The sequence below is a fragment of the Panthera leo genome, chromosome A3, assembly GCF_018350215.1.
Source record: "Panthera leo isolate Ple1 chromosome A3, P.leo_Ple1_pat1.1, whole genome shotgun sequence".
In the NCBI taxonomy this organism is placed as follows: domain Eukaryota; kingdom Metazoa; phylum Chordata; class Mammalia; order Carnivora; family Felidae; genus Panthera; species Panthera leo.
Window position 1 is genome coordinate 1,662,059 of NC_056681.1, and position 21,967 is coordinate 1,684,025.

Here is a 21,967-nt window from a genome sequence, read left to right on the forward strand (position 1 = left end):
ACAGCGAGGCGGGGACACCCCTCGGTGCAGCTTCTTCCAAGGGTGCAGGGCCCAGTGGGTACGGGCGGGGGGGGGGTCCAGCACCGCCGTCTGTTAGTGATTGTGGCCACGATGATGCGGCCTGCATGAGGAGCCAGTGGGCACCCGGGGCCCCTGCTTCCCGGAGAGGCTTCCCGAGTTTACTAGGCTCAGGTTGAGTCAGGTGTGCCCGGCCTGCCCCTCCCCTCCCCCACAGCTGCTCTGCGGATGGGCCTGAGCAGGGGGCTCTGTGTGGGGGAGGGGCTCTGGTGGGGCAGTTTGGCCCAGGGAGGAGGAGTCTGCCGGGCCAGACATACCCCCTCAGGCTGCCACCTGCCCCCACCTCCCCCCCAGGGCCCAGTTACCGCACAGTTGGGGGCTGGGTGGGGAGGGCTCTGGTTTGGGACCTCCCATCCGGTGGTGGCCAGAATGTCGCAGGAGGAGGAAGACAGGCTGCGTCCGTCCTTGCCCCTCCAGCCTGAAGCTCACCCTGGGATGCCCACCCTGGACTGAGTGACACAATGCTAGGGCAGTGGGACAAGGGGGCACTTCATTAGGGACTGGTGCCCAAAAGGTGCCCAGTAAACGGGGGGCAGAAAATGAATGACCAAATCCCTCCTCCTTGCTAACTTGCCCTCCTGGCTGACCCCCGGACCTTTTGGGCTCAGTTTCCCCACTCGTAAGTAGGAAAAGTGGCTGGCTGGCCTGCGAGTCAGAGGAAGACGGGAGACATGGGTGGGCCACCTGGGGGTGACTTGCCAGAAGCAGGACATGGGTATCAGAGGTAGAGGCGGGTAGAGGTGGGCAGAGCTGGACCTCCCCTCCCCTGCCCTGCCCACCTCCCCCCAGAGGTGCCCTGGAAGAAGCCAGTGTGTAGCCTGGCGGGGGTGACACCTCCATCCTCCGTGCTGCTCCCCTCCCTGGGCACACCAGCTGGCACACGGTGGGGGCAGAGGGTGGGCACCTCCCCCAGCCCCTTTCACCACATTCTCCTCCGCCCACGTCACCCCCGACCCTCCCAGGCACCAGATGCTCCCAGGGCAGCTGTCTGCCGGGAAGCAGCTAGCCCCGGGTTAACCCTCCCTGCGCTGGGTGCCTTGGCTGACTCAGCACATTCTCTGGCAGCCACCCTCCGGGCTGCTCGATGCCCTCGGACTGGGAGGCCCGGCCGCTAGGCTCAGAGGGCTCCCACTCACCACCTCTGCCCACCGGCCCCTCCAGCGACGTTGGGAAGCTGACCTGGGGTGGGGGTGGGTTCCCAGCCTTCCGCGCCCAGACCACCAGGACCCCCAGCTATCAAGGGGGTGCCACGGGCCAGGGCGCGGTGCAGTGAGGTCCGCAATGGGAGGTGGACCCGGGGTGGGGGCAGCTGAAATTGCCCATCTGGGAACTCTGCTACTGCCCGGGGGTGGCTTTCTGTCCTTCACAACGGACCAGAAATTAGCTCATGAGCTGGCCTGCCTCCTTGGGGACCCCAGAGATCTCCGCATCCCCCCGCCCACCCGGCCGCCTCTGGGCCGGCTCCTCCCCCACTCAGAATTTCTCCTACAAAGGTACCCGCCTCTTTCTACCCTCCCCCAGGTGGAAGGACAAAACTATGGCGGACTGAGGGGGCGGAGGAGGCTCATCCCCCTTGCCTGTTTCCCAACTTGGAAGACAAGGGGCCTCCCAGCTCCCTTGGGATACAGGGTCTGCGGGAGGCCGGGGACAGCTAGAAAGATGTGGATGATAGTGCAACCTTCCGGAACAGCTGTGGCTGCAGGACCCCACGAGGACCGGCTGCCCGCCACCGAGGACCGTCCAGGGGGTCCCACGCGGGACATACACCCAGCTGGCGTGGCTCAGAGAATGGGGGGAGCTGCCAGCTCAGCAGCTGCGCAACACCCCCTCCCCAATCCCCCAGGCTCCCCATGAGGCCGATTTGGGCCAGGAGCCCGAGGGGAGGAGACCCAGTGGCCACAGCCACCCAAACCCAGAAACAGCTGGGACCGAAACTGAGTTCTGGCCTCTAGACCCCGTCTCATTTCCCAGGCATCTTCCAGAGAGCGAGCGCTTGCCCAGCGCGAGGGAGTGGCCCCGAGCAGAAGATGGCGGAGGCCACCGGCACCTCCCGGGCACAAGGGTGGGCTCGCAGCCGGCCCGGGGCCCCACAGGTGCTCAATACATGTCCTTTGCAGCCAATCTTCGCCGCACCCTCAGGGCTCTGAGCACCCTCCCTTTGCCACAGGGGCCCACAGTGGGCACCTGTGCCCTGTGCCTCTTGGTCCATTTCCCTATTCCAGAATATCTCGAAGCCAAGCCTGGTGCAGGTGGGAGCTAGCCAGGTCGAATCTGACCTGGCCGCCCCAGGGGCGCCTGGGGTCTCCGGTCCGGGTCTTCCTATCCCTCTCTGCAGTTGGGATTTCCTTAGGGCCCCCACTCGTGGCCAGTCATGGCCGGTAAGAGCGCACTTTCTCCACCTGCAGAATGATGCACACACGGGGGGCAGTAGGAGAGAAAAGCCAAAGCTCCAGCGACAGAGGGTGAGGTTGCAAGGGGTCTCCGGAGGTCACCGCATCCAGTCCCCGGGGGGAAACCAAGAGTCCGGGCTCCGGCGGGGCGGTCGCTCTGGACGGTGTGCCGGTTCTGGGGTGGGGGGCGTGGACGGGCTGGGCCGCTGTTGGGACAGACCGCGAGGGCTGGCTGCTGGGCGAGCGCGCCTGACTCTCCGGCGCAGCGCCTGCCCCCGGGCCGCCGGGGGCGCTCGGCCGCCAAGAGGTGCCCAAAGTTAGGGAAACCAAGAGCGGAGCCGCCGGGCTGGGAGGAGCGGGCCGGGCGCCGCGGCCGAGGGGGCGCCGCTCGGGACCGGGAGCCAGGCCCCGGGGCGGGTGGGGGGAGGGGGGCCGCGGTCGGGCCGCGTCCCCACGGCCTGGCCCCGGGCCAGCAGGTGCCCCTTCCGGGAGGCCGGCCGGGCCGGGGTCCGAAGGGTTAAGGCCACCGGCCGCCCCTCCCCCGCCCCTTCCCCGGGGCGCGGGACGCGGGCGCCCGGGCGGGCCGGGGCGGGGCCTGACGTCCGCGGGCGGGGCGAGCCGCCGGCCGCCGCCGCACTCCCGCCGGGCTCCCGCGGCGCCGTGGTCCCCCGGAGCTGGAAGATGGCGAGGCCGGACGCGCGGCTCTGCGCGGGGTGCGCACGGGGGCCCCGGAGCCCCGTGCCGCTGCTCCTGGCCGGGCTGGCGCTGCTGGGCGCAGCGCGGGCGCGGGAGGCGGCGGGCGGCGGCTTCAGCCTGCACCCGCCCTACTTCAACCTGGCCGAGGGCGCCCGCATCACCGCGTCGGCCACCTGCGGCGAGGAGGCCCCAGCGCGCGGCGCCCCGCGCCCCACCGAGGACCTCTACTGCAAGCTGGTGGGCGGCCCCGTGGCCGGCGGAGACCCCAACCAGACCATCCAGGTGCGCGCGGGCCGGGACTGGGTCGCCGCCGGGCGGGGCGGGGCGGCGGGGGCCCGGGCGCCGGGGCGGACTTGGCGGGGAGCGCCCAGGTGCGGACCGAAGCCCGCACGTCTAGTAGGGACGCCCTGGTTCCGCATTTCGGGAAACGGAAGGGACCCCAGCTCGGCCATTCGGGCCCGGCCAGAGAAGTGTGCGTCCCCCTCCGTCAAGGCGGGACGCAGCGTGCCCGGGGCGGGCCGTGGCAGGGCGGGAGGGGGCCCGGTGCCCGGTCCCGGTGTCCCCAAGTCCCGGGGTTCCCGGCGAGGGCGGGACTTGGCCTCCACAGCGGCTGCCTGTGGGGAGGGGGTGGGCCCGCTCTGCCTTCCCCCGGGACAGGCTGGAACCTGCTGGGTGGGGGTGGGGCCGGGGTGCGGGCTGAGGCCGGGTGTTCCTAGAGTTTGGGGCCAGACCCAGGAGGCCGTCACTGCGGATAGCAGAGGGTTGAAGTTCTCTCTGGAGGTCTAGGGACTTGGTGGGACCCTGGGGGCGGGGGGCGGGCAAGCAAACAATGGTATTTGGAGCTGAGCATGGAAAATGCAGACTCAATCGGGGGCAGCGTCCCTGCCCCGCAGGTGCTGAGTCTGTGGGCTTCCGTCTCCCTCGGGAGACGTGGTCTCAACCCTGAAGACCCCCTGGAGGCATGCCCACCCCGCCACAAGTGTGTAGGTGGAGAATGGGCCAAGCGGTACCACCTGACCAGGGAAGCAGGGCCGTTGAGACGCTCTGGACTTCAGCTGAGGGCTGGGGGCCTGGGTTACCCTTGCGGGGGCAGGGGCGGGTAGGGTCTGCTCCAGGGGCCCCTTGACACCCCTGCTGAACCTTAGGGAGAGTGGGGGCCCGGGGCTGGTGTAACCTGAGTCCTTCAGTCCTGGTAGGAGAGGTTGGGGGAGGGGAGGAGGGCAGTTGGAGAGTGGATTAGCTGGGGTGGGTGATGAATGGAGGAGCCTCAGCTGGGCCCCCTGCACTTCCTGCCTGCCCACTGCCCTTGGCCCAGGGGAGGGAGGGGCTGAGAGGGGGCTGGTGCCACAGAGCCCTCCTGGGACAGAAGCGTCACCTCCCTTGGGCTCCTGGGCTCACCTTGTGCTCTCCTCTGAGCCCAGCACAGCTGATATAAGAGATGTCAAGCCCACATTTCAGGTAGGGAAACTGAGGCCTGGAAAACCTGCTGGAAGCCCCACAGCCAGGCCAGGATCAGGCTGGGGTGGGCAGTGGAAACCTGGGTCCCTGCTGCAGCGCCCCCACCCCCCCACCCCTGCCACATCCGGTTGATGTCAAAGAGGCTGGTCTCAGGGAGCTTGTATGTGGGTCTCCAGAGCTGCCCCAGAGTGCCTGGCTGAGCCCTTGCTGCTGTCCCTCTAGAGCATCTGCCTGCCCCCTTACAACTCCTCACTGCGCACCTGGGGGGGGAGGGGAGGGGATGGCAGAGCAGCAGCTGCCAGACCCCTGAAGGGAGGGGCCTTTATTGCTTAAAGGAGGAGCTTGGGGGCCCCTGGTCAAAGCCTCTTTCTTCTGCTTCTCTTAACTGTGCAGTTTCTCCCCCTGGGCCTCAGGCTTCTCATCTGCAAAATGGGCACAGTACGAGAGCCTTCTTCACCTGAGTTTGTGAGCTTAGCCTGAGGACCCTGGGAAGCCATCAGTTATAGTGACTTCTGACAAACGTGGTGTCACACAGGGGGGAGCAGGCCCTGAGTGAGCCCCCACAGCGCATGGTCGGGCGAGAAAGAGGAGGAAGCTTCCCTTTGAACGACCGTAGCCCTTGCTGGTTAGCGTCCCGGTTCTGAGGCTGCCAGGTGCCCTGGGAAGATCACTTGGCCTGGCAGACACAGGCTGAACAGCCGTGTGGCCTTGGACCAGTCCCTGGCCCGGCCGGCCTCTGTCCTCTCCTCTAAGGGCAGAGGGCCTGCTCACCGCCCTGGCCTTCAAACGGGCTGGTGATAGGGCCTCGCCCACAGGCCCCAACTGGAGCCGAGGGCCTGGGGTAGGACGTGCCAGGGTGGTGACCCCCACCTTCTGTCCATCCTGAGAGCTCAGTCTTGTGCCAGCATGGGCGCTGGGTCACGGAGGATGTGAGGCCCAAGGATGGGGGCTGGCTGGCAGCCCCCAGGGCCCCTGGTGGGGGCGTCCCATCTGGGGCCCGGGGTGGGGGCTGCTGTCCGGGCAGGACGGGCACTGGAGCGGGCAGAGGGCAACTTGGCATTCAGGCCCTTGTGGCCTCAGGTGGGCATTGCAGGGATTCCGGGCTGGCCCTGGGCCCCGCAGGGGAAGTCGGGGGCTCAGCTGCCGGCGCGGTGACTCACGGGGAGGGGCGTGTTACTCCTGTTTCCTCACTGTGTTCCCGGCAGGACCCTCTGTGGGAGGGAGCCTGGTTTCCCCAGCGCTGCCCACTGTGAGCCAGAGCCGGGCTGGCAGGCCGGCCGGGAGAGGCGCCCGCCGTAGCCTCTTGTGGGGACTAGAGAGAGTCAGCTCTCCTTGACCCTCTGGGTGGGCCTGAGCAGAAACTTTCCTGACCTGCCTTGACCCTTGACCCAGCTTCCACATGGTGCTCCCAGGCTTGGTTGGGGGCGGGGGGTCTAACCACAGGCAGCCTTCTCTGGGAGGCCCACCGACCTACCAGGTGGCCCTGCCCGCCTCCCTGGCTTCGGGTGTGGGGTCACCACGTGAGCTTGGCCGTGGAGCCACCCACAGACATGACACCCACCGTTCTGGGTGGCCGCTGCTCCAGCCCCTAGGTGTGGCCGCTCTGGGCGGCGCGGGCTCAGGGGCGCAGTCAAGAGCTGGGCGGTGGTCCCGCCACCACTGAGCTCCGGGCCCCTGAGCAGGGGACAGTGACCAGAGAATCACTAGTAGCCAGAGAATTTCAGGCCCTGTGATAGGACGAAGAGGCGGGTGATGTCCGGGGCTCGGCTGGTTGGCTGCCTGGGTGGTCTAGAGCTCTGGGGCCCTGCAGAGGGGGCGACATCTGAGCTGAGACAGGACAGGAGAGGAGGGTCCAGAGCCCACAGGCGGGAACAAGGTCTGAGACAGGGTGACCCGGAGCACCTGGCACCGGGGGTCCTGGAGGCTGCTGGGTAGAAGGCTGGGTGCCCAGGCTCCGTTGCATTTTGGTCTCACTGTCCCGGGCCCGGGGCAGACGGGTCCAGGAGAGGCAGGGGCCCGCCTTGAATTTGTGGAGGCTTGGGGGCTCTCTTGGCTGCCAGGCCTGGGAGTGGGGGAGCAGGGGATCTCCCACGCTCCTACCTCCAACTCCTAGGACGAGGTCTGGCCCCCGGGGAGGTTGGGAGGGGTGGGGCAGCCACATTTCCCAGACACAGCCTCTGGGGCCTTGGTCAATGCCAAGTCCCAGAGGGCGGCCTTTGTGTGCGGAGGGATAGCAGGTCTGGTTTCCTCTGGGGTGGGGGTTGGGTCTCCACTCGGCCTGAGGCCAGTGCCTAGCTGCCCCCCCCCCCCCGTGCCCCCAGGCTCCCAGCACCTGCTCCTCCCTGACAGGGACGTCTCTGTCCCCCCCAGAGGATAGGCCCCCGGCAGGTGGCTGGACCGTGGCAGAAGCAGCTGCTGGGCCCCACGTGGGATCCGTTAATCGTGCTGTGGCCGAGGCAGGTGCTAGTGTTATCCCCACTCTTCGGATGGGGACACTGAGGCTCACGGTGCTGTGACCTGGCTTCGTCCCAGGGGCTCAGCGGCGGCAGAGCCTGGAGGTCTAGGCCTCTCCTGCCGGCTGCCCACACGCCTCCACTCTGGGCCTCTCCCCACAGGCCGCCGGAATGGCTTAATTCCGTCTCTCTGGAGACCCTAATCCAGGCTCTGGGTGAGAGCCCGACTTGGGGGGAGCTGCTGACGGAACTGGGGAGGCAGCCTGGCTCTAGTCGTCCTGGCCACCTGGACCCCTGCCTCCCTGCTTGGGGGGGAGGTAGTGGTGACATCCCCCGCCCGGCCTTCTTTCCCCTCAGCTCTGGCCGCGTCCTCCTTTTTCCCGTTTCTCCTTGCTTCTTCCCGGCCGGGGCCTGGAGTGCACACTCCACTCGCCTCCTCAGGGAGGCCCACGCTGGTTTTCCCACCTTAGGAGGGGGCCGCTCTCCCGTTTCCTCCGGGAGGGGTGTGACCGTGTCTCGACGAGCCAGGTGCCTCGAGTCCAGCCCATCGCAGGCGCTCCGTGTGTGTTTGCCGGGCGGACGAGGGTTGGCAGGTTGGTGGGCGGCAGGGAGACCGGCCATCTGAGCACCCCGTCCCCGCAGGGCCAGTACTGCGACATCTGCACCGCCGCACACAGCAACAGGGCACACCCCGTGAGCAACGCCATCGACGGCACGGAGCGCTGGTGGCAGAGTCCGCCGCTGTCCCGGGGACTGCACTACAATGAGGTCAACGTCACCCTGGACCTGGGCCAGGTAGGGCCCCTCTTTTGCCCCCGCACCCCCCACCGCTGCAGCTGCGGCTGGAGAACTCACCGTGGGGCCCCGGGAGAGCCCTGGGGACTGGGGGGAGGGGGGGGCTGGGCACAGGTGGCTGCTGGCCGCAGGCCCCTTGCCTCCGGCGGCCGACGGAGGCGTGGGGGTGGGGGCCTTCTGTGTGTTTGTCAACATCGCTGCTGCACTCAGGGAGGGAGGAGGGGGGAGGGGGCTCACCAGGGGTCATGGGGTGAGGGGACAGCTCGGAGGAGGGCCTGCTGTTTACTCAGAGGAATTCCTCTGCCTGGAGCCTGGCTCCGGCTGGCGGCTGTGGGAGGAGGCCCTGGAAGTGGACATTCCTGGAATAGCTGCGTTGCGGCGAGGCCACCTTGGGGTTAGGTGTGCGTGCTCAGGCCAGGCCCTGTGCTCTCCTTGGCCTTTGAGGTCTCTGTGCAGGAGGAAGGTGGGGCCGGGCATTTCTCAGTGACACACGAACCCCACTTGCTGGCTCCGGGCTGCGTCCGACTCCCCCGGGCTGCGTCCTGCTCTACGTGTGGCTTTGCCGGGTGCCTGGCCTTGGGGTCCTGCCTGTGAAATGGGCCGGCAGTCCTGTTGCCTCTGTCGCTGGGACTTCAGTGGGGGCAGGTGGATGAGCCCAAGCCCGGAAGCAGCCAACACTGGGTCCTCTTGGGGTCTGGGCCCCGAGGCCGATCCTGCCAGACCCCTGCCTGTTCACGGCGGTGGCTTGGCCACCGTCCCGGTGTGTGACCTGGTGGGTCTCTGCTCCAGGTTGAGCCTCCGTCCCGCTGTCACCCTGATGGTGTTAGGAGAGGTGGTGAGGTGGCCGGAAGGGCGGGCCCCATGGGCAGATTTAGGGTACGTTGTTGGGATACCTTCTGCCCCCAGCCGGGAGGCCCGCAGGCCCGGCCCAGGGGAAGGTGGGCAGCGAAGGGGTGGGTTCAGGCCCCGACAAGTGGCCTGGCATTTCCAGTGGGAGAAGCAGCCGAAGTGAAGGGGCAGGAGCTGGGCCGGAACAGGGGTGGGCTGGGGGCGGCCGCCTTTAATGGGCTCCCTGCCAGGGGCTCCTCCGGGCTGGTGGTGGTAGCCGGCCCGAGTCTGCAGGGGGCTTGCTCCGTTTCCCTTCAGCTCACTGGGTTTTTACCACATCTGTGCTCTCCTGTCCTCTGGGAGGGGTCTGGGAGGGGCCTGTGGGACCCTGGGGTCCTCCTCTCTCTGGCACCCCCGTGGGGGTCCACGGGAGGGAGGGCGGGGACGTGGAGCCCACTCCTGCTCCGCTCCGCGGTCAGCCGGGGGGACCTGTGCTGAGCTGGCATACTCTTGCCTCCTCACCTCCTCCGGGGGACAAGCCCGGCCGCGGAGGGAGAGAGGGAGGCCCCTAGCTGGGTGCACAGTGGCCCAGTCTCCATGGCCACCCCAGGGTGGCCGCAGAGCAGGTGGGCACGATGTCTCCCTGAGGCGCAGTGAGTGGGGCCAAGGAGGAACTTGGACGGTGCCCCACGCCCTGCAGCTCTGGCCCCTTTGGGCTCCGTGGCCCCTGAGCCGTGGCCTCCGTATCTGTGAAACGGGCCAGAGTTGATGAGGCTGGTGGTACATTTGCTTTGTGGACTGGTTCCAGGCCAGCAAGAGGGTTTCACTGCATGTGTATCTGGACTCTCCAAACCTCGGTTTCCCCAACTGTAAAGTGACGCAGAGGGGAGAGGGGTCATTTCTAGCTGTGTTTGGGGGAGATTGACTCACCCATCCACCTAGCCATTCTTCTCTCTCTTTCTCTCCTCCCCTTCCTTCCTGTTTTCTACCCACCCATTCAGCCAGCCAGCCACCTATCCATCCACCCACCCGCCCGCCCACCACCCACCCACCCACCCATCACCAACCCATCCATCCATTCACCCACTAATATCTCTTTTTATCCACTCATCCCTCCCTCCTTCCTCCCCCCGACTTTACTGACTGCAGACAGATCCCCCAAAGCCCCAGTCTTGGTTGGGCCAAAGGGCTGCCAGCCTGGATTGGGTTGGGGGACAGAGGAGGACAGATACTGCCTGATAAAGTGCTTTGGAGTTGGATGGGGCACATGGACCCAGTTTCTAACTTTGTGGGGAAGAGAGATGTCTTTCCTGGGGATACTTCCCAGTCAAGACGGAATTCTGGAGGAAATTCCCGAGTTTGCCACCTTCCCTCTTGGAAAGGGAGCTCATTGCTTGTTCTTCACTGAGCCACCGAGCAGTGACTGGGTCCCTCCGGGGCGCCCTGCTTGCTGGGGCTGGGGATGGAAAGCAGGTCCTGACATCAGTGCCCCGATGTAGGGAAGGGGGAATTCAGCGAGGGCTCGGAGGGCAGAGCAGCAGCTGCCTGCGCGTGGTGGGGAGGTGTTTTAGGGAGTGGCCCTAGAACGCGGCCCTCACAGTGACCTAGGTCCGAGCCCTCGAGGCCCCCCCTGGCCTGGTGATGGAGTGGCTGATGCCCAGTCAGACTGGGGATGTCCCCAGGGCAGGGCCCTCCAAGCGCACTCCCTGGGGCGGATGGGGTGACAGGCTCGGCCCGAGGGGCGGCCGCTTCCAGGTTTTCCGCCGTGGGGGCTAGGCGGTCCCGCGAGGCGTGGGCCCTGGGGTGGGGCTGGGCTTCTGTCAGGAAGCCGGGCTGAGCGGGCAGTGGGGCTGGGCACACCCCCTGTGGCGGGCTGCCAGCAGCCTTTGTTCTGGGATCTGGAGCGGATACCCTGGGAAGGGGGAGGGGGCAGCTGGCATCGGGCATCGGAGGCCTTCCTGCCTCTGGAGAACTGGGCAAGGGGGCGGGTGGGCCACAGGACAGCTCCTAGCCATGGTAGGTGGGCCCGGGGCTGGGGGGGCTTGATCCCTGCAGCGTCTGTGTGTCTGGAGACAGTGGGGCCCATGGGGCCTCGTGAGCCTGACCCTTCTTTTTCTGAGTCACTCGTATCCTTGTGTGGTCTTTCCCGTCTCACCGTGGAGGGGGAGCCGTTGGACCCTCCTCCTTCCCGTTTTGCAGATGGAGAAACTGAGGCTCTGAGAACCCAGCCCTGGCTGCAAAGGGCATGGGGAGCCCAGGCCTTGGCTCCCTGCCCTGCTCGCCTTGTGGACCTTGGCTGGGAACCCTCAGACCTGAGAGAGCCAAGCTGCTGGTGTGACCAGCCTCAGAACTGGGCCTCCTCTGGAGGGGTACAGAAAGACTCTACTAGCTGGCACTTTCCTGGGTCCCAGTGACCGGCCTGGGGGTCTTCCTGGGAGCCTCCTGCCAGCCTGAGGCTCCCCCTTCCCCCAGGGCAGGGTGGGTGTTGTTCTGACTGCCCTGGCTCAGGCCCGCGCCACAGGGTAGGTCCAGGCTCAGGTCCTGGCAGGTAGGTCCTGCCCCCTTCAGGGGCTCGGCCGTGGGGTCCCAGGCCTTTCCCCCTGAGCCCAGTGGTTTTTTTTTTTTTTTTTTTTTTTTAATGTTTATTATTTTTCTTCAGAGAGACAGAGACAGAATGAGAGTGGATTAGGGGCAGAGAGAGAGGGAGACGGAATAAGCAGGCTCCAGGCTCCGAGCTGTCAGCAGAGTCCGACACGGGGTTCGAACCCACAAACTATGAGATCATGACCTGGGCTGAAGTCGGATGCTCACCCGACTGAGCCACCCGGGTGCCCCCAAGCCCAGTGGTCTTAAGGAGCTGGGCACAGATACCTGGGGGTCGCTGTGGGGCGGACCCCCTCCCTTTCCAGACACCCCCCTGGGGCCTGGCCATGGAGGAGGGGCTCTCCTCAGTGGTCCTCTCCCTCACCTGCCCACTGCCACCAACTCCCCAGATCTGGCTTCAGGTGGGGATGCTGATCCCCTCCCAACTGCGTTCTTGCCCTGTGGCAGGGGCAGGTCAGCCCTTTGTCCCAGCCCTGAGAGGTATGGCCAGGTAACGGTACAGAGGGACTGGGGCCAGCATCAGGGTGTGAGGCCAGGGTGAGGAGTCTGCCCTCCGTGGGGGACAGTGGGGAGACAGGGCACCAGCAGCCACCGCCCACCCGATGAGGGTGCCGAGGAACAAAGCCTTGGCACAGCTGGTAGCCACCGGTGGGTGAGCCCCCCGTGGGCACTCGGGGAAACTGAGCCAGTGTGGATGGACCAGGACCCTGGTACTGGTTTCTAGATGAGTTGTCGGGCTTGGTCCCAGCCGGGCCACGTGGCCTCTGTGCCTCCTGGGCTGTTCCCTCCTCTAGAGTGGGGACAAGAGCACCTCCCTGTGGACTCTGTGCCTCAGCAAGGGCCCCAGAACCCACTGGCTGCTTTGGCTGTTGGGGTCCCCCGTGTGGCTCTGCCCTGCCAGCCCCGGTTCTGGGCAGGATGCCCTCAGAGGCCGGCCGGCTCGGGGCTCCCCTGGCAGGCCTCCTGGTCCCCGGGTGCCTGCTGGCCTGGCTTTCTGGCCCAGCTGGGCACTCGGCCATGCGGCCAGCACCCTGGGAGTGTCATCGGGGTTGTTCAAGGGAAGTGGCAGGAAGTATGACCGAGGCTGGTGGCCGGGCTCTGGTTACGGAGCCCAGCGGCCAGGACAGGTGCGGGGGCTGGTCCGGACATGGCCCCTTGAGCTGGGCTCCCTGGGGGAAGACAGTGAGGGGGTCCTGGTGGCATCCCTGGGGTAGACATCCCCCCTCTACCGAGAATGAGCGAGACCCTTTACTCAGAGGACACAGGGCCAGAGGGGCCCCCATGGTCACACGAACCACCCAGCACAAGGCACACACACCTCCCTGCCACCTCCCAGGCCTCCCCTCCCAGGCCCCGGTGGCCCCCAAAGCCTCCTGTTTTCTGTTTGTAAACAAACCCCATGCATCGGTGACTAGCAGCCCCACTCACCGAGACCAAACTGTTTAGGTTTGGGCACCCCCCCGCCGGGATAAACTCTACTTCCTGTGGCTTGGGATTGACCATCTGGCCTGACCTGGGCCAGGCTGCAGGGAGGAGGGGACGGGGGGCAGTGAGCTTTGGGCTGGGGCTGGGCCCGAAACCCTCCTTCAAGGCCTTGGTGGTTGGGGTCTCTGAACACCTGTCGGAGGCCCTTCCACGCCCCCCATTCCCTGAAAGTCTCCCCATGCCGCTCTGCCTACCCGGTGCCCTGACCAGCAGTGTTGAGGCCCTGACGCCTCTGCGTATCCTCTGTTTCCGTGTCCTGCCTCCGTCCCGACAGTGGCTTTGCAGTCCTTGCCTCTCCTGGAACTGGTCCACGTGTAGCCTGTTTTCAGTCTCCCTGTTCCCGCTGTGTGGACGGCCATGCTTATTTACCCAGTTGGGGGCTTGAGTAGACACGCCCGGCCCAGCCTCACCGGCCCGTGCCACGGCATTGATCGTCATGGATGTTTCCAGATGGGGTCCCTGCTTAGAGGGGTGCAGACGCGGGGGTGCTGGGCCCTGAAGGTGGGGGGATCCAGGAGGTCAGGGAGCTAGCCCGGACGCCTGGTCTAGGAGGGACTTCCTGCCTCCGCTGGGCCACAGTTTGGGACCCTGGCCCATCCCAGGAATGTCCCAGGCATCGGCATGGGGCCTTGCTTCCTTCAGGGCCAGGGCTGAGTCACACACTGAGGGGTGATTCACACCGCCCAGCCCAGCAGGGAGGAGGGGGCTGGGCTTCCACACACCGCCCCCCCCCCCCCACCAGGACAGAGGCGTCAGGGCCGGCCTGGGTCTTTCCAGCTCCGAGATGAGCCGGGGCAGAGGTGGCCGCGCTGGCCGTGAGCACCTCGCACTCCCATGTTCCAGCCGTGGCCCTGCCTTTAGTGATGTGGGCGCCTTAACTGAAGAGGTGGCTGACCAGCTGTCACCCTCTGCCCCCCCCCATCCCTGGGGGTGTCAGGGGCCCCTGGTGGGGTCTGGAGTCCCTCCCTATGTTGTCCGGACCCCAGCCCTGGCCCCTGCACATTCCCCTCCCCCCACCGCTGCCTTGGCACCGAGCATGTATTGGGCACCGGGTGCCCTGTGCACTCTCCCCGCCACCTCCAGGGACAGGTGGTGTCTTCCCGTTCAGAGCTTTCGGAGAGACACCGCGCCCTGACCCGCACCTTTGCCATGATTGTCTTCCGACTGTGCTGTGTCCAGGGAGGGGACGCACAGCCACCGCAGTCTCTGGGCCTCCTGTCCTGGCCCCAGCCCCCCTCAGGCAGTGGTCACCACCGGGGCACGTGCCCTCCCGGGTCAGGAGGGCGTGGGGGCCAGGGGGCGCGGCGGCCGAGAGGCAGGTCTGGCTGCCGTCCTGGAGACGTGCCTGCCCCGGAATAGCCAGATTTTTAAAAATAACTCGGAGGCTTTTGTTTGGCTCTAGCTTTAAAAGACATTTTTTTCCTTCTGCACAGAACTTCGCAGCAGCGGGAAAGGTCAGCCCCAGCTGGCAGCGGAGCCCCGCGGGCGGGCGGGCGGGGGGGAGGGCCGTGTCCAGGGAGGCCAGGGGTCTGCTCCTGCTCCCAGGTCACATCCAGGGCAGCTGTGCGGCCCTGGCAGCCGGAACCGGTTGGGGACAGATGGGGAAGGCTGGGTGCACGGCTACGTCCCCTCCAGCCTGGGGCCGTGGGCACAGCTGTCTGGGGCCCCCCGGGTGACAGGCCGGTGACGAGGTGGCAAACAGACGGAGGCAGGGGTCTTGCTCGCGTCTAGGGCGCTGCGCACGGGGTGGAAGTTTCCGTGCGGCCCTCGTCCCGCTGCTCCGTGCGTTTGAATCAATATTTGTGCAAGTGCCCTGAGCTGGGAAAAATGCGACCGGCCGCCGACCTGGGGGAGGGACAGAGCCGGCCAGCGGAGGGCGCAGCCTGGTGGCCTCGCTCAGGGAAAGGCGGGGGTGGGTCCCAGGGGGCTTGGCGGGAACCTTTCGTTTCCTCGGGGCCTCTGCTGGGCGCCGAGCTGCCGCCCCCACCCAAGAGCAGCCTGTGGGCACCTGACACGCACCCGGGGCCCCCCCTCCACCTGCCATGCCCCCCTCCTCCCGCACAAAGACCCCTCCTGCGGGAGGGGCCATTGGAGGTCCCCGGGGCTCCCTGGAGTGCCTGAGGGCTTGCCAAGGTGTCAGTCTGGGTGTGGGGTCTGTGCCCCAGAGACCCAGCCCCTCCCCCGCGGGCAGCACTGAACGGACGATGACCTCAGAGCCTGGCTGTGGGTGGAGAAGCCTGCGCCCCCACCCCCCTCCCCGGGGAAAGGCGGCTCTTGGCTTCAGCTGGGCCTGTCTCTGAAAACTCCAGGCCTTCTGGGAATGACAGGACTCGGAACGGGTGTGTCCCAGGGGCCTGGGACTTTCCCATCCCCCTCCCCCCATTCTTAACGGCCCATGCCCACCTTCCCTCACAGGATCACCGCGGCGGCCTCAGTTGATGGGGGTTGACTGTGGGCCTCGGGCAGCCCTGAAGTGGCCCCTGCCTCGTCCCGTGGGGCCCCAGTGCTCTGTTCCGGGGCAGCGGGCGCTGGCGGGGCCCTGCTGAGGGCACGGTGGGGGGCCTGATGGGTGACGTCACCTCTGAGGCTGCTGCACCATCCACTGCCTACCTGGGGGGGCCCTGGGAGTGCGCCTGGGGTGGGGGTGTGGGCGCCCCACGCGGCCTGTCTGCTCACTCTGTCTGGTCTTGTGTGGGACCCCCCGCCCCTCCTGAGTGCCCAGCCTTCCCTGTGCAGATTAGGGGCCGTCCGAGTCCCACTGCCCGCCCTGCCCGTGTCTCCTTGGAGCCCAAACACACCCTGCACGGGCAGAGCCTGCACAGTGGCCCTGCCGGCTTTGTTGTTCCCTTAGCGGCGGGGCAGAGGGCTGGGGGAGGGGGAGGCGCTCACTGGCCCTCAGAGCTTCGAGGCCTGGAAAACACTGTCCCTCCCCCATCCCGTCAGCACATAGGGGAGGCTGAGTCCGGGTGGGTGCAGGGACACCACCCCCCGGAAGCATGTGTGCAGGGGCGGGGCAGTCACGCCCGGCTGGTGTGCGAGGGTGGGCCTCCTCAGCCACTCTGCCTCTCAGGGGTCTCGGTGGCCCAGCCTCATCATCCAGGCCACGGCCGGGCAGGCGCCTGAGCCTCCTGGCTGTTCTCAGTGAGCCAGAGCCCTTTCCTGGGAACTGTGGCCCAGGGTTGGGGGCTCTGGATGCTGATGTGGGGACCCCCTGCCATGCGCCGCACCCCCAAGGAGCTGTGTCCACAACCTGTAAGGGTCCTCCAGCCTCCGTGGGGCGCTGCCTCTTGAAAGGAGCTCCTTCATTACCTCGCCCCATGTGTCTGCATACCGGGGCCTCCGGAGCCAGCATGGGTGGGCTGCAGTCAGGAGGGCTTCCCCGAGGAGGTGTCCCGATTGCCCTGTGGATCCCGTGTCGGATGGGGCTGGGGGATCAAGGCTAACACCTGCTAGGCCGCAGGGCCGGGGAAGCAGTCGACAGGGGAGGGACCCCACCAAGCCCCTGGAGGCACAAGACATTAGGGACATCCAGGGATGCTGTCCTCCGGTGAGGAAGAGGTGAGAGGCATACCTCCCTGGAGTGAGGTTGTGCCGGGGCAGAGCAGGAGAGGTGCCCCTGTGCTGCCTGCCGGTGCTTGAGGGATTCTAGGTGCCTCTGCGGGAACGGCTTTGCCCTTCCCGGGCTGGGTGCCGCCCTGACACGCCCCGGGCCCTGTGAAGTACCAGCTCCTGGGCTGGCGAGGGTTCCTTGGCCCAGATCTGAGAGGGCTTATGGTCCAGCCCCTCTGCCCCACTGGGGTCTCCTGATGAGCACAGGGACCTGCCGTCGGGGCCTCCGGGGCCGTGGGCCGGTCAGTGGAAGAGGGAGCTGGTCCTGAGTCAGCTCTGAGAGTGCCATGGGGGTGACCGGGGTGAGGCTGGAGAGGGGCCCCGTTCCGGGAGCTGCTGGCTGTTTGAGGAGGCCAGGCTCATTTGGGAGCTGGGACTACCGTCTGGCCACCTGCCCAGGCCGGCCACCAGAGCCTCGGGGACAGTGGAATGAGCCCCTGACTTGGCCGGCCAGCCTCGCTGCCTGGGCACTGTGGACAGACTGCCCCTGTGCCCCTTCTACCCCGGCCCCCAGGCCTGCCTGCAGACTCAGAGCCTGACCCATGTGCCGCTGGGGCAGAGGTGGAGGGAGGCACCCCAGGCCCAGGAGGGGAGACTGTCAGAAATGGGGGTTCCCACCCTCAGTCTCTGTGTCCCCAGCATGGGCCTCGGCAGCCACAGGCCTGAGCCAAGGGGCTGTGCCCCGAGCCGGCTGGCCTTCATGGGCCTAGCCCACGGACGTCCAGCGTGGGAAAAGAGAGCCCCCCTTACGGGGTGGGGTGGCCGTCCAGGCCCTGAGCTGAGGGGAGGGGGCCTGGGGGCGTCAACACCTCACCCTCCCGCAGGTTTTCCACGTGGCCTATGTGCTCATCAAGTTCGCCAACTCGCCGAGACCGGACCTCTGGGTGCTGGAGCGGTCCACGGACTTCGGCCACACCTACCAGCCGTGGCAGTTCTTTGCCTGTGAGTCTCCCGGCCGGGGCTGGCCGGGGGCGTCCCCTGGGGTGGGCCGCCATCCCCGTGCTCTCTCAGGGCCCCGAGTGCCAGGCCTGCCCTCACGCCCAGCTTCCGCGCATCAGGGCCGTGGGGCGTGAGGTCCCAAATGCAGGTGCGTGCTCAGCAGTTCCTTTCCCTGACGTGGGTCCGGGCTGGGTCCGGGCGCTGGTGATGCCAGGATCTCTGGTGCCACATCTTGGCTCTCACTAGACCGGCTTCATGGCCCAGCAGCTCCAGGAGCAACAAGGGGAGCCGGTCAGGAGCCCTGACGTCTCCCTGGCGCACCTGTCCGGCACCACCATGACCGGCCATGTTGATGGGGACGCTCCCGCTGGGCGGGCCTGGGTCACGGGTCCCTCAGAACTCCGGGGGCGAGAGTGAGGGCGGGGAGTCCTCCACAGGGCAGTTGGGAATGGTCCCCCAAGCACGGGATGAGGAGGGCCATTGCGGGGGGGGGGGGGGGGGGGGGGGGGGGGGGGGGCACTTGTTCTCTGCAGAGAGAGGCCGGCGTGGCGAGGGCCACGCCCTCCTGGGGAAGCTCCCTTCTCAGCAGGTGCCGCGCCCCTGCAACAACTGCCTGTGGGGCCGGGCGGGGTGGCCCGTCGAGGCACAGCAGTGTCGGGGGGTGCCGCTGGGGCCCCGCGCCCTCACCTTCCCGCCCGGTTCCCACAGCCTCCAAGAGGGACTGCTTTGAGCGGTTCGGGCCACAGACGCTGGAGCGCATCACGCGGGACGACCACGTCATTTGCTCTACCGAGTACTCTCGGATCGTGCCCCTGGAGAACGGCGAGGTGGGCTCTGGGGCAGCACGGTGGCCGGTCCCTGCTGGTCCGGCGGTGGCGGCGCACACCCTGGCCTGACCCTGTGCCCTGTGTGCAGATTGTGGTATCCCTGGTGAACGGGCGCCCGGGGGCCATGAACTTCTCCTACTCACCCCTGCTGCGTGACTTCACCAAAGCTACCAACATCCGTCTGCGCTTCCTGCGCACAAACACGCTGCTGGGCCACCTCATGGGCAAGGCGCTGCGGGACCCCACCGTCACCCGCCGGGTGAGACGCCGACCGGTGGGCCCCAGGGGCGGTCTGGCCGGGCCGGGGCTGGTGTGGGTGGGCCGCGGTGCTCACCGCCCACGGGTGCAGTATTATTATAGCATCAAGGACATCAGCATCGGTGGCCGCTGCGTCTGCCATGGCCACGCGGACGTCTGTGACGCCCAAGACCCCACGGACCCCTTCAGGTGAGGCCCGCCTCTTGCCGCCGGTCCTCATCCCCTTCCCCGCTCCGGGGCTTGGAGACCCCGTGCCGCCGCCCACCGCGTCCCCGGATGACGCGCCCCGGCTGCCGTCCCACGGCCTCGGTTTGCTCACACGCGCGGCGAAGCGGGGGGGCAGCGTGCGTGCGGCTCCCCAGGGGGCCCTGGGCCTGGCTCGCACCCGTCTGCCCAGAGGCCAGCAGCGAGGGGGTTCTTGTTCGGCCCTCCGGGCTGGCTGCTTCTCCCGCCCCAGCAGGGGAGTCGGGCGGGCGTGGGGACATGCCTGAGACTGCACGTCCTTGTTCTCTAGTCCTCTCCCTTCCCTCGGGACACAAATAATACCTGCTCTGCTGTCCCCGTGCCTGACCTCGTCCCCCACCGCAGGCACGGGCCCGGGAGCGTCTGTTCTGGGGAGACCGGGAACGTGCGAACCTGTACCCAGTGTGGGGTCCCTGCGGGGCTGATGCTGCAGGGCCAGGCGGGTCCGGGGCGGACAGAGGTGCCAAGAGATGTAGCCGAGTCTGGATGGGGGGCCCGTGGAGACCCCTGCCCGCTACGGGGAGCTAGCAGGCCGCCCCTGCCGCTTCCCTGGCCTTGAAATCCCGCAGCCCCCACCTCATGCATTTGGGGTGGGGGCCTGCGCTGTGCTCTCTGCAGGCCGTTGTCCACACCCCCACTTACGGGGGGGTGCAGATGAAGCCCGGAAGCAGGGGAGGTCACCCCGTTCGTGGCCTCATGAGCGGCGAGCCCCAGGCCTCCTCAGATACGGCCGATGGGTCTGAGGAGGGAAGGGTACCTTCACCTGGCCGGAGGACGCAGGCTGGCTGCCCGCCTCCCGGTGGCCCTCCGGACCCGTCCGGCCCGTCCTGCGGCCCTGTGGCCCCGACTCGGGCCCTCGCCGGCAGCGTCGGCTGCTGAGCTCGGGCCCCGCTAGTTGCTCTGGGAGATCGGGTGCCAAGTGGGAACACGTGCCAGCTGGCAGAGGCGCCTGCTGGGCGCCAGACCGGCCTCGGAGGAGACGCGGGCCTGCCCTTGCCTGCCGGGAAGGCGTCGGTATCTGCTCCGACTCACCTGCACACGGGTGTGGACGGGGCTCAGCTCACCCTGTGGGGCACGAGGGGTGGTGCCCACGGGGCGGCTGCCCCAGGACGACAGACGCCGACCCCCCCCATGCCACGTCCCAGAGCTCCAGCCTGCTCTGCTCTCCCTGTTCCCATCTCCCACACCTCTGCCCTCCTCTGGGGGTGGCGGGGGGAGCTCTGCCCCTTACAGCCCCCGACCCACCATCTCCCGTGGGTCTCTGCCTCCTCCCCCGCCTCGGCCTGCACCATCCCCACCTCCTCCACCTGGAGCACCCTTACCTCCTCCTTCACCTGGAGCACCCACACCTCTTCCTCCTCCACCTGGAGTACCTGCACCTCCCCCTTCTCCTCTACCTGGAGCACCTACACCTCCTCCTCCACCTGGAGCACCCGCACCTCCTCTTCCTCCTCCACCTGGAGCACCCACACCTCCTCCTCCTTCACCTGGAGCACCTGCACCTCCTCCTCCTTCACCTGGAGCACCCGCACCTCCTCCTCCTCCTCCTCCTTCTTCACCTGGAGCACCCGCACCTCTTCCTCCACCTGGAGCACCCTCACCTCCTCCTTCACCTGGAGCACCCACACCTCCTCTTCCTCTTCCACCTGGAGTACCTGCACCTTCCCCTTCTTCTCTACCTGGAGCACCTACACCTCCTCTACCTGGAGCACCCGCACCTCCTCTTCCTCCTTCACCTGGAGCACCCGCACCTCTTCCTCCACCTGGAGCACCCGCACCTCCTCCTCCTCCACCTGGAGCACCCTCACCTCCTCCTCCTCCTCCTCCTCCTCCTCCACCTGGAGCACCCGCACCTCCTCCTCCTCCACCTGGAGCACCCTCACCTCCTCCTCTACCTGGAGCACCCGCACCTCCTCCTCCTCCTCCTTCACCTGGAGCACCCGCACCTTCTCCTCCTCCTCCTCCTCCTCCTCCTCCTCCTCCACCTGGAGCACCCACACCTCCTCCTCCTCCACCTGGAGCACCCTCACCTCCTCCTCCTCCTCCTTCACCTGGAGCACCCGCACCTTCTCCTCCTCCTCCTCCTCCTCCTCCTCCTCCTCCTCCCCCTTCACCTGGAGCACCCACACCTCCTCCTTCTCCACCTGCACCACCACCATCACCACCATCTCCAAGCCCCCTGCACCCTCTCCCCCATCTCCGTCACCACCACCACTACCCGCCTGGCTCTGTTCAGAACCCCTCACTCACTCTCCTGCTTTCCTCTGATTTGGAAGTTACACGTTTTCTTTCTGTTGCTGTGTCGTTGTGTCAGTCGTCTGGGCCGCTGTGACAAGATACCATAGACACGTGGCTTAACAACAGAAACACACTTCTCACTGTTCTGGAGGCCACGGCGGCCCACTTCCTGGTTCTTGGTGTATCTTCACGTGACAGGGGGTGATGGAGCTCTTAAGGTCCTTTCATAAGGACACTAATCCCACTAACGGGGGCTCCACCCTCAAGACCTAATCACCCCCCGAAGGCCCCACCTCCCAGTACTGTCACCTTGGCCGCTAGGTTCTGTGCGTGAGTTCTGGGGGAACGCAGACATTCGGCCGGTGGCCGTGCTGTTTACTGTAGTGGTGAGACCCTTGCTTAGCGTCGGGCATACGTGACCAGATCGAAGCGTAACCAGCTGCTCTGTGGCCCTGATGACAGCGCCCAAGAGCTCTGACCCCGTGCATGGTGCTTCCGTCCAGTGGGAATGTGTGGTCTCTGATGACGGCTGTTGTCTGTGGCTGTTTTGTCCCCACTCTTGGGTGGGGGGGTAGCTTGGCCAGCTAGAATTCTGGTTGACGGCTGTGTCTCTCACACTTCAGAGAAAGCATTTCGCTGTCGCTTGGTGTCCTCAATGGGTGGGAAAGTCACTGTCACATGCACCGTTGCCCCTCTGGTTTGTCTGCCCCTTCTGGATGGTTCTGTGACCTTCTCTGCAGAATATCTCTGTGGCATCAAGGAGTGGTTCTGTCTTCTCTTGCTCAAACTCATGCTTTCTGAATCTGAGAGAGTGTTTTTGTTGGTTCGGGACCATTCCTGGCCATCGGCTCTGACCTTGCCCCTTACACCTCTTTTCTTTTTCCAGAATTCTGTTCCATAGACGGGAACTTCTTACGGTTTCCTTCTGTCTCCGGACTTCACGTGTGCTTCCCTATCGGTTTTCTGAGCTGCCTTTAGGTGGTTAGTTTAGGTCACTGAACCTCCAGCTGAGAGTAGCCTGTCCGTTATCTGGAATTTTGGTGATTGAATTTTTTGTTTATAGAAG

The 21,967-nt window shown here is 66.5% G+C and overlaps 1 protein-coding gene across 1 annotated transcript in view; it reads left to right on the forward strand.

Annotated features, from left to right (window-relative positions):
• The first annotated feature begins 3,149 nt into the window (after positions 1–3,149).
• The window catches only part of LAMA5 (laminin subunit alpha 5), a 50,177-nt gene continuing 31,359 nt past the window's right edge, over positions 3,150–21,967 (forward strand). The window contains exons 1-6 of the mRNA XM_042930462.1: positions 3,150–3,446; positions 7,718–7,870; positions 17,221–17,338; positions 18,044–18,162; positions 18,251–18,421; positions 18,512–18,609. Coding sequence (XP_042786396.1) covers positions 3,150–3,446; positions 7,718–7,870; positions 17,221–17,338; positions 18,044–18,162; positions 18,251–18,421; positions 18,512–18,609 — 956 coding nt within the window. The remainder of the gene's footprint in view (positions 3,447–7,717; positions 7,871–17,220; positions 17,339–18,043; positions 18,163–18,250; positions 18,422–18,511; positions 18,610–21,967) is intronic.